We start from the raw sequence: 17514 nt of genomic DNA, 5'->3' as shown, positions 1-17514 counted from the left end.
GTTACATTAAAACCCCTTTTTTATTTATTTCATTATTATTATTCTTTTTTTTGGTTTGTATGTATTTATTATATTGTATTAATGTAATGTGTAATTATGTGTAGCCATTTATTAAGGATTTATTATGGGTTTTTAGGCTGAGGAACGAATTAAATGAATTACCATGTATTCTTATGGTAATATTTGCTCCAACATACGATCGTTTTAACATACGAAGCAGTTTCTGGAACGAATTAAGATCGTATGTAGAGGTATCACTGTATAAAGTTTTAATATAAGGAATATTAATTTTAATAAAGAAAGAACTCACTTCCTTTATACTGTACGGTCTCATCAAAAGGCTGTACAAGACAACACAAAGTATGTTGGAAAAATCTTAGTGTTACAGTATAATCTAAACTGAAGTTTTCTTGATACAACATGTACTATACTGCAAAAATACTGGCTACTGTACAGTGAGCCCTCGTTTATCGCGGTAGATAGGTTCCAGACCCGACCGCGATAGGTGAAAATCCGCGAAGTAGTGACACCATATTTACGTATTTATTTAACATGTATATTCAGACTTTTAAAACCTTCCGTTGTACGTAGTACTGTTAACAAACTACCCTTTAATGTACAGAACACTTAATGCATGTACTACAGTACCCTAAACTAAAACAGGCACAAATATTAAAGGCGATTTTATATCATGCATTTCCTAAACACGCCAAAAAGCACGATAAAAAATGGCAACCAATGTTTTGTTTAGTTTATCTCTGATCATAATGAAGAAACAAACGCATTTACACATCTGTGTATAGGTTAGTTTTTGCATCGATTATATTGATTATTCAGTACAGTATGTTGATTTTGTTATTACCAATGTTTTACTTTATTTTTCTTAGGACTTCCAAATGAAATGTTTTTCTTTATGACGTCGCCTGAAACGACGGCGTTATAAAGTACGCTCAGTAAACAACCACCCTCAGTAAACAAACGAAGGAATTTAACGCGCATGATGAAATTGATAAATAATGATATTACCGTAAAAGCTTTTAGAAAATATGTTATTACAAATATTTACCGTATCTATATAAAATCATACATACGTAGCAAAGCAGGAAAACAATTTACGAGAGAGAGAGAGAGAGAGAGAGAGAGAGAGAGAGAGAGAGAGAGAGAGAGAGAGAGAGTTGTTTTACATACGTAAATGTAAATTTTAAACAAAAAAAAAAATAGCCCCATTTCATATAAAATAGGTTATTACAAATATTTTACTTTATCATATTACAGTAGTCTGTATAATACTGTAAAGTTCAGTACAGTATGTTGTTGTTATAGTCGTGGCGATGAAATTCTCACGAAACAAAAACACGGCATTTCGATTACAACAGCTGATTCATCTCTCTCTCTCTCTCTCTCTCTCTCTCTCTCTCTCTCTCTCTCTCTCTCTCTCTCTCTCTCTCTCTCTCTCTCTTCGTGTTATACAATACTTACATATAGATGAAGAAACTAAAATTAGTTTTCTTAGTGTCAATTAAATACGAAACGAAAAAATTATGCCGAGTTTACATCCATTTCAATCGTTGCTAAAAATACGGCATCCGATTTCATCAGCAAACCACTATTTTTTGGGAAACATCATTTTATTCTAGAAAATTGCTACTCTTTAAATAGTTAATTGCACATTAAGAAAGCGTGTACTTTTGTTTTTAAATTTCGGGTGTGTTTTAAAAATCGAGAGTATTGTTGACTTCTTTTTGTTTTACTTTTGGCTGTGATTAGATCAGCTGACGTCTAGCTGCCGCTCTTGAGAGTGTACGAATACACTAACAAAGTATCGTTTATACCATTTCTTAACTTATTCAAACCGTCTACAGTATACAGTTGATATTACATAAGCACCAATGTGTTATAACCTATCAAATTTTTTTGTTTATTACATTTAAATCAACACACACACACACACACACACACACTCTCTCTCTCTCTCTCTCTCTCTCTCTCTCTCTCTCTCTCTCTCTCTCTCTCTCTCTCTACCTCTCTCTCTCTCTACCCCTCTCTCTCTCTACCTCTCTCTCTCTGTGGGCTACTTTTCACTACCTCCCATTCCTTACCTCTCTCTATCTCTCTAACAAATGATATCTTTGTTGCTCCTCAAAGTTTCATTTATATAGAAAATCAATCATGATTCAATTTTCCTTACTTTCTCCAATCTCGCACCATCGGTCACATCGCGGTATTTTCGAAATTTCCGGAAAATCCGCGATATATGTATATACATGCGTTATGAAAAAAATCCGCGAAGTGGTGAATCCGCGATGGTCGAACCGCGAAGTAGCGAGGGATCACTGTATATCATATACTGCTATGCCGGCCGGCACGTACTAGCCGGCATGTCGGCAAGTACCTGAGTATAGTTCAAAGATATACTACCTTTGAAATACTGGGCGGCAGATCGCTGAAAATATGTCGGCACCCGGCTGCACCCCGGCTGCCGGCCACTAATCATAGTAGCCGGCAGATCTTATGGTGTGCTGCCGTTGCCAGCCGGGCATGGCAGGTGATACCTGTGCTGGCCGGCAGTTATTTAAGAACCAGAGAACTTCCACCCACCCGGCTGCCGGCCACTAAGCCGGCAGCCGGGTTAGGAGATACAATACACTAACAAGAGAACTGCATGGATGCAAGGTTGTAAGGCGGCACTGCCTTACTGCCTTCCATCCAGAAAGAGTGAACATATGGAAAGGGAGAATGTAACATTCAGGCTTCCTTCCATCCACAGCATGCCGGGCTCTACCAGAAGATATGGATGGTAGACCAAGGGATGTCTGAAGCTCACTTGACAGAGAGTAGGCTTCTGCCGGCCGGCAGAAGACTGGGCCAGTCCCACATCCTAACCTACTCTAGGTACAGATGTAGAACGATGGCCAAGAGTTTGTAATGGCTAGGCCATCACCAAAGGACAGAGGTGGGAGGAGAAAAGGGTCCTACAAACTTCATTCTAGTATGAGACTTACCCCAGTGGCCAAGAAAGCTCATCCTAGCCTAGGGTCGTTTAATAAGGAGGGAGGTTGGCAGCACTTGCCACCTCCCTTAATACAAGAACGAAGTTTGGTGCTGTTATTTCGCTAGGCAATGGAAAATTTCATACTCCAGCCTGAGAATAACAACACAGGACTAGTCTGCTAGACCACAGATTGAAGGAATCATCTCGTACAGAAACCTTCAGATGTGGTCTAGGGAGGCTAAACCTCCTATGTCTGTACCTAACCTAGCAAAGGAATCTTATTCTCTATGCCAGGAGGTTACAGACCCCAGACTGAATACTCTGATGTTCTGACCGAGCCCAAAAACCAGTCACTCTGGTTACAGAACCAGGACAGAAACACCCGAGTATAGTTTTACCTGAATACTATCCAGTTAAAACCACTAGGGTTAAGCCTAGGCTTAACTCAGAGAGAAAAGGGATTGATCTTAGATCTCCAGAGGAGAAAAGAACAACCGGGGAAGTGTGTGAAAGTATACTAAAGCCCCATAGGCTACTAGCCTAGGCGCGGTGAGAATCGATTACCTAAATCACCGAAACTCTCTCGTATACAATCTTGGAAGAGAAATATTCAACAATATCTTACATGTATAAATTATGCCTATAGCTTCAATAAAGTTATTACACTAGGAAATCTATTATATCATGCATGAAAGTACTAAAGCAACATGCCTAGGCTACTAAGCCTAGCGTAAGCCAGGATCGGTTACCTAAATCTCCGAAACTGAAAATTACTAACGGCATCATATAAAGAATATCCAGTAGGAAAGCTAAATAGCTAGATTTATTAAAGCATAATGAACAGGAACGTCTGGCTAACTAAATGACTCATGCATAGCGAGCGACAGCGTCCAGGACGCCTCCGGTAGGCAACAGCTCTTGTTTACGTTAATATCACTTTAGATTTAATTCAAAACGACAAGAGCTTACATTTTTACACAGTAAAGATAATACTCAACTTTCCAGAGGCAGAAGAGAAAAATTACGAGAAAATCACAAGGGAAACACCGAGTAGTAGAGCTACGCGATAAGGAATAAAGATGGCGCCATTGATGACGTCATATACACACTCGAAACGAGAAGGAGAGGTACCTTCATAACGGCTCTCCTTTCGTTTTCGTTTTACGTTTTCTTGCCACTTTTCCCCCTCGAAGCGTTAACACTATTCAGGGTGAAGATAGCTATGTGGCGTGTCAAGAATACGTACTTTGATATTATGCGATATCCCGTTAAGAAATATTTAGGGTTATTCGCTCCAGGAGTTAGAATTCTGGATACCTTAAGGTAAAATTCTCTGGGAATATCACCGTAGTCAAATATACCCTAGGAAGCTACCCTGAAAGAACTTCCAACACGACGACATATATAGTAGAAAGGCGAAGGAAGGCAGATACTTAAACATTTGGACAGTTTATTGCTGAGCTTTAATTATACCATTAATTATACGCTCCAACGTCTAAACCTTACCGTCTTTCCATGTCTCAGTCTTGGATTTTTCCATACTAGGTGCGTTTCTTTCTTATCCGGAGTTTTTTTATTTTATTTTGTCTGTTTTTTCTTATATTCCAGGTTATTTCTGTGTATTTTTGCTTTGATTTCCATATCTATTATGTTTTGTGAATTCTTTTACTGTTCTTTTAAAGTTTTCTGTGTATTTGTTCTGATTCTGATATTGCTCATTTCTTATACCATTCATTTAATTTTTTAATTTTAATTTGATGTATTTGGTTCAATTTATTACTGTTTAGTATATTTCATTCACATCATTTTTTAAATATTTTGATGTATTTTTTATAATTCTTGCCTTTTTAACTGAATTTCGTTGACTTGACGTAATTGTCTATTGATTTGTGTTTTAAATTCACTTTTTTAGCTCCGATGATGGGTAATGTTGATCCCGAAAGCTCAGCAATAAACTGTCCAAATGTTGAAGTATCTGCTTTCCTTCGCCTTTCTACTATATATGTGTGTATATATATGATATATATATGTATATATATATATATATATATATATATATATATATATATATATATATATATACACACACATATTTATATATACTATATATATATATATATATATATATATATATATATATATATATATATATATATATATATATATATATATATATATATATATATATATATATATATGTGTGTGTGTATGTATGTATGTATGTATGTATGTATGTATGTACCTACCTACCTACCTACCTATATCTATCTATCTATCTATATATATATATATATATATATATATATATATATATATATATATATATATATTTGGGCTCAGGCCATGTCGTTGTGTTTGAAGTTCCTTTAGGGTAGCTTCCTAGGGTATATTTGACTACGGTGATATTCCCAGAGAATTTTACCTTAACGCTTCGAGGGGGGAAAAGTAGCAAGAAAACGAAAAACGAAAACGAAAGGAGAGCCGTTATTAAGGTACCTCTCCTCCTCGTTTCGAGTGTGTATATGACGTCATCAATGGCGCCATCTTTATTCCTTATCGCGTAGCTCTACTACTCGGTGTTTCCCTTGTGATTCTCTCGTAATTTTTCTCTTCTGCCTCTGGAAAGTTGAGTATTATCTTTACTGTGTATAAATGTAAGCTTTTGTCGTTTTGAATTAAATCAAAAGTTATATTAACGTAAACAAGAGCTGTTGCCTACCGGAGGCGTCCTGGACGCTGTCGCTCGCTATGCACGAGTCATTTAGTTAGCCAGAGCGACGTTCCCGGTCATTATGCTTTAATAAATCTAGCTATTTAGCTTTCCTACTGGAAATTCTTTATATGATGCCGTTAGTAATTTTCAGTTTCGGCGATTTAGGTAACCGATCCTGGCTTACGCTAGGCTTAGTAGCCTAGGCATGTTGCTTTAGTACTTTCATGCATGATATAATAGATTTCCTAGTGTAATAACTTTATTGAAGCTATAGGCATAATTTATACATGTAAGATATTGTTGAATATTTCTCTTCCAAGATTGTATACGAGAGTGTTTCGGTGATATATAACCCCATACCAATGAATGGAAAAACATTTTGGTTGTTTAGAATGAAATACATTGGGGATTAAAGCAAACTTTAGAAAAAAATTATTCTATAATCAGCAGTAATACAAATAAACATGGAAATGCAGCTTATTATGTGATAAATGAGAGAGTATATACAATTATGACAAATCTTGTATAGAGCTCCAGTAACAAAGTTCTTCGGAGGAAGACCTCTTGTGGCCTACCCAGAGCTTGACTTCGTTCATGCTCTTCTTCACTGACGTTGCTGCTGCTCCTTGTTATTCGGGTGACCGGCAGATCCTTTGTGGGGAACACCTTTCCTGTTTTGCGGGTTAGGTTGCTCTCCCTATTGTTTTTTCTTCAGTAATAAAGTTGAAATAACTGTTTGTAATCTAACTTTTTTTATAGCACTCTACACTGCACTACTTTATGCAATGATGGATCAACGCCCATACTGCAAACTGCAGCAGCTGCAAACTCGTTGCCAAAGACTACGCTCTCCCTCATGCTGAGCCACCGTTTTAGAGATGTAAAAACCACCGTAACTCTCCGCTGATGCCTTTGGAGCAGGTTTCTTTTGCGGAGGGACCTTGCTGCCGCTGACGATCCAAGCAAGAGGATTGTCACTCTTCTCGAGAGAGCATTTCTCCTTGCCGCTTGAGACGTTCTTTTCCCTGCCGATAGGATTCATCTCTTCAGGCCTTCTAAGGACTGACAATCTTCTCCTGCACCTACCAGACATTAGCCTTTGGGCCCTCGTCATGCGCCTGGGTCGATCGTCATTCTCCAGCACCTGCCAGATGTTCGCCTTCGGACCCCCGTCATTCATAAGCTGCTTGTCACTCAGATTCAGGCGATAGTCATTCCAGCTGCGGCGGGCTGGAGTTTGTCGCATGATCGTCACTCATCACCCCATGACTCTCACCCCTCGCCAGAGCAAGATCCTCATCAATAGTCTCACCATCAGCCAGCATGCACTCATCACTCGCCCGCTTCCCTGGACTCCCCCCCTCCCTGGCTCATTGTCCGCTAGTCAGCCTCTAGGCCTTCACTAACTCTTCGTCGTTCGGCAGCTCATCATTCGCCAGCTCCTCATTGTTTACCAGCTCCTCGTTGATCACCAGCTCCTCGTTGTTTGCCAGCTCCTTGTTGTTTGCCAGCTCCTTGTTGTTTGCCAGCTCCGCGTCGTTCGCTAGCTTCTCAGCATTCACGATCACCTCATCGCCTGTCAGCTTGCCGCCTGTCAACGCGCTATCGCTCATTAGCTCTCTTCCAGGTTTCTGGTTTCCAGCAACCTCCGAAAGCTCTTCGCACTTGCAGGTAGAATCATTGACAGCCACCGGAGGGTATTGGAAGCCTTAAACCTTGGGCTGTGTTCTCTTACTTCATTCAATGGTGATCTCTGTAAGGATCGCAGATCTCTTCCAGCTACGATCGTCACAACATGCATGTGGTCTGCTTCTCAGTGAAACCCTCCTGCTCTCTTTGTCGTATGCAGAGCGTTCTACTGTTTTGGCTTCCTTCATCACTTTAGAGGACATGCTGTTGAGGGATTTTAGCACACATTACCCTCCTGGAACCTAATCCAGCACTCACCATCGTTGAAAGGGGTAAAGCACAAGTGTCAACCTCTGTGCTTTAGTACTATACCTTACTCGCCACTAAGAACTTTTTGTTTCACACAAGTGCAGTGGTATCGGTTTCCCGATGCATTCATTAGCTTGCCAGATCTCGTCAGCGCTCTCAAATGTTTGTCCCTTATGAACGTTTTCATTAGACCGTGTTTCTAAAGGACTAGGTCGCCTCTTTTTCTCCGTCTCTTCCTTTTGGTCACTTGCTGTACATGGTTACCTTACAAGTCAACAACTTCATTGAATAGAGCTTCTTTATTGCAAAGGTATCCTCATCTATTCACCGTCACCAGGCAGGTAGAACATAATTCTACATAGGGGTTGCCACAATAGACGTCTTCTGACCACTCTCCTCTGCCTCCTCTCCGATGATTGTATGAATCTTGTAGACCTAATCCCTTAGGGGTATTTCCTTCCTCTCTCTCCACAAGTTCAAGAACGTGTCGGATCTCTGTCACGGTTCTTGGGCTGACTCCATGAATCCTCTCCTCGGCCCATCTTATCTGCATCAAGAGACATGAACTCGTGGGGTTATCCCCCTTTTTTTTCCTTCACGCTGTTCTAGGGGATTGAACTCAGCGGAATTTTCCTCCGGAGAAGCATCTTCAGCCAACAATTAGCTTGACATTTGTCTTGTCCTTCAATCCTCTGCCGATGATGCCCTCCCGCAGCCGAGGTTCGCCCTGTCAGTGGCCGTACTATGCTAAAACACCGTCTCTTCCAATCAGCGAAGACAAGCAATGTCGGGTCTGGTCAGTAGTTTGATGGATGACCACCCGGGAACATCACAGTGATTGGTGTTGTAGAAATGGTACTTCTCCAGTTGTAGCTGCTCTAGTGCAGAGGTGGACTTCCTTGTCCTTCATTTCACCAAGGAAAGAGGCCATCAATGTTCTTATCCAAGAGATAACTCCCTGTTTTCTTGTCCTCAAGTAGGTTGCCCTGTATCGGGTCCCCTTCTATGCGTTTGGAGTACGCATCTCTTTCCAACAAGTACGGAGAATCGCAGCTCAGCTACAAGAGAATACACTTTTTCTCTTCCTCCCACCTGTGGAAGTGTGAGGTCAGTTTTTTCTTTACCTTCGTGATCCGAACATCCAGTCGGACACCTGTCTTATGCATTACGTCTTTGATGAACGACGTGTTTCATTGAGGTCTCTCCGAGCCTCAATAGTCAGTTTCTCCCATAGATAGTCTCCAGGTCCGTCCTCTTCTCCTGGAACAAGTTAGCTTATCAAACTGTTTGGCGAGCATAAGGCATACGGTCAAACAAGCAGTTAGTCACAGGACTTCCTGGGTACGTTCTACCAGTAAACTCCGGAATGCCGTCATCGAGGAAGTATCTTACACCTTCTAGTAGGTTTCCAAGGAAAGGTTTACGTAAATGTTAACCTGGTTTGTCAGGATCGGCTTTATCCTCCGAATACTCTGTTACGGCATACTGATCCTAACAGACTCGATGGCCGACTGTAAACACCCAGAGTTTTCCCCAAACTTAACAAGATTGGAGGAGTGAAGTAAATCTCAAGAGATAGCCTGATTTCCTTATCAGAGACAGGTACCCTTGGATTCATCATCGTCATGTAGAAGTTTTTTTTCCACAGATCAACGGGCTCCTAGGAGGAGGATGACAGGAGTCTCTTCCTTCTACAAGAAGCACTTTCAGCCAGCAGTGATTATGTCTGAAGTCACCGTTTCACTAGGGCTCATCTTGCCTTCAGCGGATTCCTTCGAATCCAACCTGTTCTGGGGCAAGAGTAGGAGCAGGAGTAGGATCATCCCCTTTTTATCTCAGGTCTCTATGAGACCCGGGCAGGAGTCGTACCTGAGAAGATGGTTGACAAACAAAAATCTCTGCCGAGGAATCGACTTCCTTGGCTCTTCCTCGGATTGGACAATCCCTCCAGATTTTAAAGGTTTAAAGGCCGCTCATGAATGGCAGAGGCAAGGGATAGTGACATTGCTCTATCGAGCAGGAGGATGCCGTAGAGACTGACCATATATATATATACATATGATCAGCACCCAAGCTAGGATCAAGAAGAGCCAGGCAATGACTGCTGATGACTCAACAGATACCCCTGTGGTTCCCCCAAACCCCTCATCCTTAGCTCACAAGGATTGTGAGGTTGCAGTGACCAAAGAAACTAACGAGTTTGAGTGGGACTCCAACTCCAGACTGACGTTTACCAGTCAGGGACGTTACCATAACGGCCACCACTACACTTAGAAAGGGGGACTATGCTGTACCACCCGGCTTCTGGGCTCTGGTCAGAGAACGAACAGTACTGTCTCTTAAACTTCCCATAGATGAGGGCAGACTTCCTATGGACAAGGGGTACTACCCCCTTCGAGGAGAACTCGGATTTGAGCTTCGGCTCATTTCTCAGGCAACACCCGATGTCGACCTTCAACTTGAGCTGAAACTTGTGGATGGGAAACAGAAAGTGTGGCCAAGGGGATCGCCTCTAGGTTCTGGGACTCTCCCTTGCGAGGGAGAGTCCCTCCAACCACTGGTCAACAATCCTCCTGCTGTTGGGAGAATCGGCAACTACAGCAGTAGATGTTGGTCGTGCCTCTCCCGACCACAGAAAAGACTTCCTTCACTGGTTAGTCTCCTATTCGAAGGAATCCTCCAGCGAAGAGAGGTATTCACCCACTCCCTTGCCTAGGGATTAACCCCTCCACCAGCCATTGGGTAGCAATCTTCCTGCATGCAGGAAGGATCGCTGATAGCGGCAGCAGACGGTGGTTTCCTTACCCATCCGCGGTATAATCTTCCTCCTTTGCCTGTTTGGTCTCTCCTGCTTAGATCTTCGGCTTTGGCTATCCAGGCCAAGTGGGCTGTAGTTGGTATCATGTAAGGGGATGCTACTATCCCAGCATTAGAGGATTTCCTCGTTTACCTTCGTGAGAAAAGCATCTTACGTTCTTGGTCATGAAAGTCCGCTGCTAGTCCTTGAGCCTTGCCTTCAGACCAAAAGGAATTAACCTATCCTCCACATCGGCATTGCCCCTCTTCATATGGAGTTTTTGAGCCAACAGACCCCTAGTCGGAAGGGAGACATCCTCCATTGGGCAGGGTTCGCGTCCTGTGGTCCCCAAAGGGGCCCACCTACGACCCAGGACGCCAAGAAGCAGATGTCCACCTGACCCCAATGACAGGTCTCCCACTTGTATTGGCTTTGGTCAAAAGAGTCGTTAAACCCCTTGGGCTGCCCTTAACGCCTTTCATTCACAGCGATGGGGTAGGTAATACTCGACCTTGTTTCAGATAGCTCATATCCCAGAATTCAAACCCTTCATTCTGGGAGTCCTTCACAGGATGACCAATGATCCAGATCAACGGTTACTATGGCAAAGAGAAACTTGAAGCCCTACCTCAAGGAAACTACAAGGGCTTGCCCCCGAGTGTCAGCACCCTTCGTCAGGTCAGTTAAGGTTAAGAGGTGGGTCACCAAGAACATGTTTGGCTCGGATTTGCAAGTTCATGGACCGAGCATTGAATCCTGATCCTTCTCATAGAAGAGACCGAGATCTCATAACGTTAGGGGCAGGAGTACACCCTAGCATTTTATAAGACTACTCTGTGACGCAGGCCTTATCAGCAAGCGTGTAGAAGCGTCAAATGACCTTCACCGCCCCCTTCCTGTAAGATGTGACCCACAGGAATTTGGAGATGTTCTTCATGGATCCTGTGGTGGCTACACAATAATTGATTGAAAAACCTGAGACCCCTTGTTGGACAAGGAGATAGGGAAGGGCAGAGTTTAACCATGGTCAAGTTCGGGATGAATTACAAAGAATGACTGGCTCTTTGTTTCTTCGATCTTCCACCCTGTGGGGTAACAGCATCTATTGTACTCTGCAAAGCTGACCTCTGCTGTCTGCTGGTAGAACAATTTCCCTTGTGTAACCTGGTATAGAAATAATACTTATTGCATCCCCAATACCTCTTGTGAGGGAGGATTGAGTAGAGTCTATGGTACGTACTCTCAAAGGATCCTATAACTCGGAGAACTCTTATCTAGACCAGTCACATTGCTAGTGTCACAAGCACACAGCTTGCGGAGGCTTCTAAAGTAGTTGTGCTTTGCACAATATTTTAGTGAGGTGCAAGGGTTCCTACCAGTTACAATCTGATATGTGGAGAAAATTCTGGGTCAATGCCAAGAGCCAGTTGGTAAGGACTTTCTCCCTCCTAAGGGTCAAGTCATCCCTTTAAATAGCAAAAGTTTGTATAGAGTGACAACAAATGACCAATTCGGAGGTAATTTGTATTTTTCCAAATGAAACAAACCATAAGCTATTTATACAGATTGGCCTGCCAGCACCTGTCCCCCAAGAAGTCCTGCCTGCAAGCAAAGTGGGTGATCAGCCCAGGTGTGAGTGTCAGCGGGATAGCCGGCTACCACCCCCTCCTACGAACTAGCTGGTTGGTGATTATTCCTCACTAAAGGTCTTATGGCTTGTCTTTCAGCTTCACCGAAAGTAATATCCCTATAAATACCTCTAAGTTTGTATTGGAAGGAAAAATACAAAGTACCTCCAAATGTTTGAAGATGTGACAGAAATATGAATTTTTATTTTTCTTATTGAATATCTGTTGTCTATTCCTATCTTTCACAGGAGTAGCTGCATATAGTTAGTCTTGTATATAGCTATGTAGGCAGTACTAAATATTTGTTAGCAATCACTGTTAACTTAAGTGGGTTGTGTTTTACTTTTAATCTATTCTATGTCTCTTTTCTTATTCAAGTGTCCAGCTGTCTTTTTTCAATCCAATTTTCTCCTTTGCCAAAAATTAATCCTATAGTTATTATTTATGAATTAGGAAGGTTTGCTAAGTAGTGCAGTTGAGATATTTGATGTTTGATAATCTAATAATAATGTACAGAATAAGTTGATTAAATTGTTGTTAACATTATATTTAGCATTGCTTTTTGTTGGACAAAAAGATAAATCTTACTAATGTAATTATTTTCATCCTAGATTTATGAGTTTAGAGCATTAAGTAAGTTGACACACTTGAAAAATACTCTAATAACTATCTATAGATCAAATGCAGGAAATTGATACCAGTGTTACATATTGGTGTCAGATTTCAATATACTATTAGACTTGAAAAGTAAACGTTGCTTTTGCAATGATATTTTTAAAGTATTTCATTGTCAATAATTATCAAGACATACTGCTGGTACCCTGAAGTATCCATATACTCAGCTGTATAATTTTGTTTTATGTAGGTACGGGAAAAAATCTAGTGAAAATATGTGATGTAAGGAAGTATAATTGCAAGACTAATTGTCAATGTTGATTAAGTTTTTGTATTATAAATCAGGTAAAGATTCAAGACTGCGTCAGATGGAAGCCATAAGAGAACAGCAAGAAAGATTGGCACGTCTTCACTTTGATGTAGGTGCTGAACAGGTAAGTTGGATGAAAATTTATTTCATTAACAACGGATGTGGTGTCCTGAAGTAACAGGAAATAGACCATTTGATATCATGTAGGTTGTTATTTCAAGTTGAAATTAATTTTTATATTTACACTTTGGAAGTGACTAAATACATAATACATAGACTGCTCTGTTTTGGACTTATTGCAAAATATTAAAAGGTCCTTTACTCAGTCTTTCACTATGGTCATGGGTTATCCATCTAGGTTTTATAGTTTTTACTTTGTACCTGAAAATTTTTAAAGATAAAGTTTAGCACAGTTTTGCAAATTTTGATTAAATGAAACACTATCATTAACCCTTTTACCCCCAGGGTTTTTGGAAATTTCCAACCCTTAACCCCCAAGGGGTTACTTTTTTTCCAGCACATTTTGGTGTATATTTCTTTTAAATTGCTCTAACAGCCTTAATTTTTGTCATAGAGAGGTCAGGTTGGTCTCATTCTCTTGGAAAATGTCTGAATTTTCTCAAAAAAATATAAAAAATATGAAAAAAATAATTTTTATAGCATTTTTTTGCAAGGACGTACCGGTACGTCCATGGGGGTAAAGGGATGGCTTTTGTGAAACGTACCAGTACGTCCTTTGGGGGTAAAAGGGTTAATTATTATTATATTGTAAGTACACAAGTTTTATTCTTGCAAACACAGCTTAACTTTGCTTAAATATAAACTTAAGTTCTGGTAAACTACTATGCTGTATTGAAAATTCATGAAAAGATATGTGCTAGGATGTACTTTTTTTTCACTTAACGTTTTCTTTGTAAATTATCTTTAACAAGCTTTGTACATATAGGGTCTTATGTCCTTGCTTTTAGATTTTCTTTTTGTTTTCCTGTTTCTTGTCAAAGAAACAGTATAACTACACATGTAAGAGAAATTCCTGGGGCTTCTCAGATATGACAAGAGTCTATTAATTCTTACTGTTAATGGCTACAGATCCAAGCTGTTAAGAAACTACCGTGAGAGAGTTATGGGGTCCTTTTTAACTGGCCAGACAGCACTACATTGGATCCTTCTCTCTGGTTACTTTTCATTTTCCCTTTGCCTACACATCACACCGAGTATTCTGGCCTATTCTTTACAGATCCTCCTCTGTCCTCATACACATGACAACGCTGAGATTACCAAACAACTCTTCTTCACCCAAGGGGTTAACTACTGTAATTCTTCAGTGGTCACTTACCTCTTGGTAAGAGTAGAAGAGTCTCTTTAGCTATGGTAAGCTGCTCTTCTAGGAGAAGGACACTCCAAAATCAAACCATTGTTCTCTAGTCTTGGGTAGTGCCATAGCCTCTGTACCATGGTCTTCCATTGTCTTGGGCTAGAGTTCTCTTGCTTGAGGGTACACATGGGCACACTATTCTATCTTATTTCTCTTCCTCTTGTTTTGTTAAATTTTTATAGTTTATATAGAAAATATTTATTTTAATGTTACCGTTCTTGAAATATTTTCTTTTTCATTATTTTCTTTCCTCACTGGGCTATTTTCCCTGATGAAGCCCCTGAGCTTAACAACAACAACAACAACAACCACAACAATAATAATAATGATAATTTGATGATGATGATGATGATGATGTAGCTTTGGATTTTTCAGGGAATATTGTTATCAGAGATAACATCAGAATAATTGTTATGGAGAAAGTGTGAACTCTAATGAGAAAACAGTAGAACCTCACTGTAACAGACAATGTTATAAAAGTCTTCTGATATTACTGATTAAATCAATAACCAGAGTAATGTTTGGTTGGCAAAGGTCACTGTAAGAGGTACATGGTTTTGAGATATTTATATTTATTTACTGTATATTTATATACATAAAGGTAATAAAACAATTTTAAAGGTAATGAAGTCATTTTGCCTTACTTATTACTGTAATGGCAAATCATCTTAAATACCCTGTTTGAAGAATAATTCTTGAGAGCGAGCGAGCTTGGTTTATTCCTGGCATTCCATGCAACTTTTTCTCTGGTATATTTAGCAGTATTTATACCTTAGAAATGGTGCTATAAGGAGCATTTCACGGAGCGACACAGGTCGAGCCCAGAAATTCTATATCGGTAAAATCAACTTTTTTTTATCCGAGCCCATTTGAGAAAATATAATCACTTGGCTGATTTTGTCACCAGGTGATTTCAAGTTACTGCGCTTGAAGATATGCACACATATAGATGAAAAATAGTAATTTGATATATGTAAAGATGAAGATGTTATAAATATTTTAACTTAGTTTCCTTGAAATTCAAAATAAACAAAATAGAGTTGTTTGTTCCCATATTAACAAATCTTTCGTTATTTATGTGGATAAGCTTTCGGCGGACCTGGAAGGCAGCCATTAGATTTAAGATGCAAGGTGGTAACCCTGCCTAAAGTTTGTAGGCAGGGGGTGGCTGTGGGGTACCCAGCCTCCTTTATATACTCACAGCTGTGAGCTACATTGCAGTGGTTTACGGACTATGGCCAGTTGTAGCACGTAGACTGCCTAGTGTCCAAATGCTGACCACACTCCAATGTTTCACTACACAAAAAGATAAAACGGTGGAATACCCAAAAATCTAGGCAACAGGTAAACAGTCAAGAGAACTGGGCACTGGGCACCACCTCTTGATTTTATACTGGGTAAGGGGACCCAGTTAGAACTGTAGTTGCTTAATATAGAGGTAAGTCATCTCACTTATTACTGGCATGCAGGGAGTCCAATATAAATAGTGGCAGCTATATTTCAAGTTATTTGAACGCTACAAACATTAGGGGAGGACATGAACTAAAATATTACGAGGGGAGATTAAAAAACTTCAGGCTGGAATGGAGGACATCTCATGTGAGGAGCCGATTGAAAGTGGATTAACGATAGAACTTTATTGAAAAATTAAGAAAACAAAAAATGATTATAAACAAACTGAAAAATTATCACGGTCGGATAAAAAAAATGATTCCACATAACCAGTTATAATAGCCATGAAAATGATAAAATCCTAATGTTTTACAATAAATTGCATACCATTAAACACTGACAATAACTAAAGGTGTCATGCTATATGATATAAAGTCACCAGGATCAGGTTATACATTGAGCATTCATTTTGTGAAAAAGCATCACTCACCATAGTCCAATTTCACTTATACAAACTGTATGTGTGCAGCAGAAAATTGTCCTCCTCCTACACACTTACTAGAAGAATAAAGATTCTTCACGAACATCATTTCATCACAACCAGGCTAATTCACAATAATTTTCATCCCTGACTAATATACTCACTTTGGAGTTTCTTTCAATATAAAAATTCAAATGCCTGCATAATACTTCACTTGGAGGTCAAAGGCAATGGTGCGTTTATTTTATTTTCTTTGTATGCTGAACAGCACAGACATTCCACAGAAGCCAACTCTCTCTCAAGTTTTTCACATTATAAACTACACTCCTACATGCGCCATATGTGTCTGTTGATTGTGTTTTATAAAGTGCAGCTTGAATTGATGCAAGAATATAGTCAGTAGGTAAATACTTTCAATCAGGAAAGATATCACCCTACAATAAATTTCTAGAACATGACCCCTCTGGGTGCAGGGTGTTGTAACTCTGAAAAATTAGAAAAAGGGGGTCTTGAGACAAAGTGGACTAAAAACTTACAATAAGTTAATAATACAATATTTAAAACATTAGAAATTTGTATTTTTTCTAGTTACAAAATTTTTTTTAGATTTTTTCACACAAACCCCTTATTATTAGAACGTCCTTTTTGCTTTTGGCTAATAGAGAGCGGACGTCTCCACTCTCTCCTTTCAAGGCTTAGCCATTTAGACTACAGTATTGCTTTACACTCATCCCTTTTCTCTTACAGATGTGACTGTATTTTTCACCTGACGCTCCATTACAGAGTAATGTGGCTGTTTTCAGATGTCGATGTTTGTCTTCGTGAGTTTATCGGAAGGAATCCTCTAGACTGACAACTCCTCTTGGGGCTAACCTCTCCCATCTGCAGGTTGGGTTTTTCTTTTCCCCCTGGAGGGGAAGAATTTTTAATTCTCTCTGTCTCCTCTTCAGCACTTATAAACGACATCGGGGTGCGAAATCAGTGGCTGTAGCTGCGGCTGACGTCTTAGCTGTCTACGAGGTCTGCCTCCCGTTCTCCCTTCTTTCAACTCCTGATGACGATGAGTCATCTCGTCTCCCAACGATCCGCAATTTCTCTCTCTCTCCCTACAGGCAACGTTCCAGCCCACATATGCAACTTCCGCTTGTTGAGGATTCTGAGACTACGGATGGTCATCAACCCATGGCTTGCTTGCCAATCGCCAGATCTCCCAATTATTTTCTCATTAACAATTGCAGGGCCAAGACTCATCGCCTTGTCTTCCTGGTCGGTC

The 17514-nt window shown here is 40.1% G+C and overlaps 1 protein-coding gene across 1 annotated transcript in view; it reads left to right on the top strand.

The window, feature by feature from the left end:
• The window catches only part of LOC137653914 (uncharacterized), an 89913-nt gene extending 76742 nt beyond the window's left edge, over window positions 1-13171 (top strand). The window contains exon 6 of the mRNA XM_068387542.1: window positions 13029-13171. Within this exon, the coding sequence (XP_068243643.1) occupies window positions 13029-13171 (143 nt within the window). The remainder of the gene's footprint in view (window positions 1-13028) is intronic.
• The last annotated feature ends 4343 nt before the right edge of the window (window positions 13172-17514 follow it).

Source organism: Palaemon carinicauda, chromosome 15 (genome assembly GCF_036898095.1).
Source record: "Palaemon carinicauda isolate YSFRI2023 chromosome 15, ASM3689809v2, whole genome shotgun sequence".
In the NCBI taxonomy this organism is placed as follows: Eukaryota; Metazoa; Arthropoda; class Malacostraca; order Decapoda; family Palaemonidae; genus Palaemon; species Palaemon carinicauda.
The sequence above is the reverse complement of the archived record's forward strand: the minus strand, read 5'-3'. Positions and strand labels throughout refer to the sequence as shown.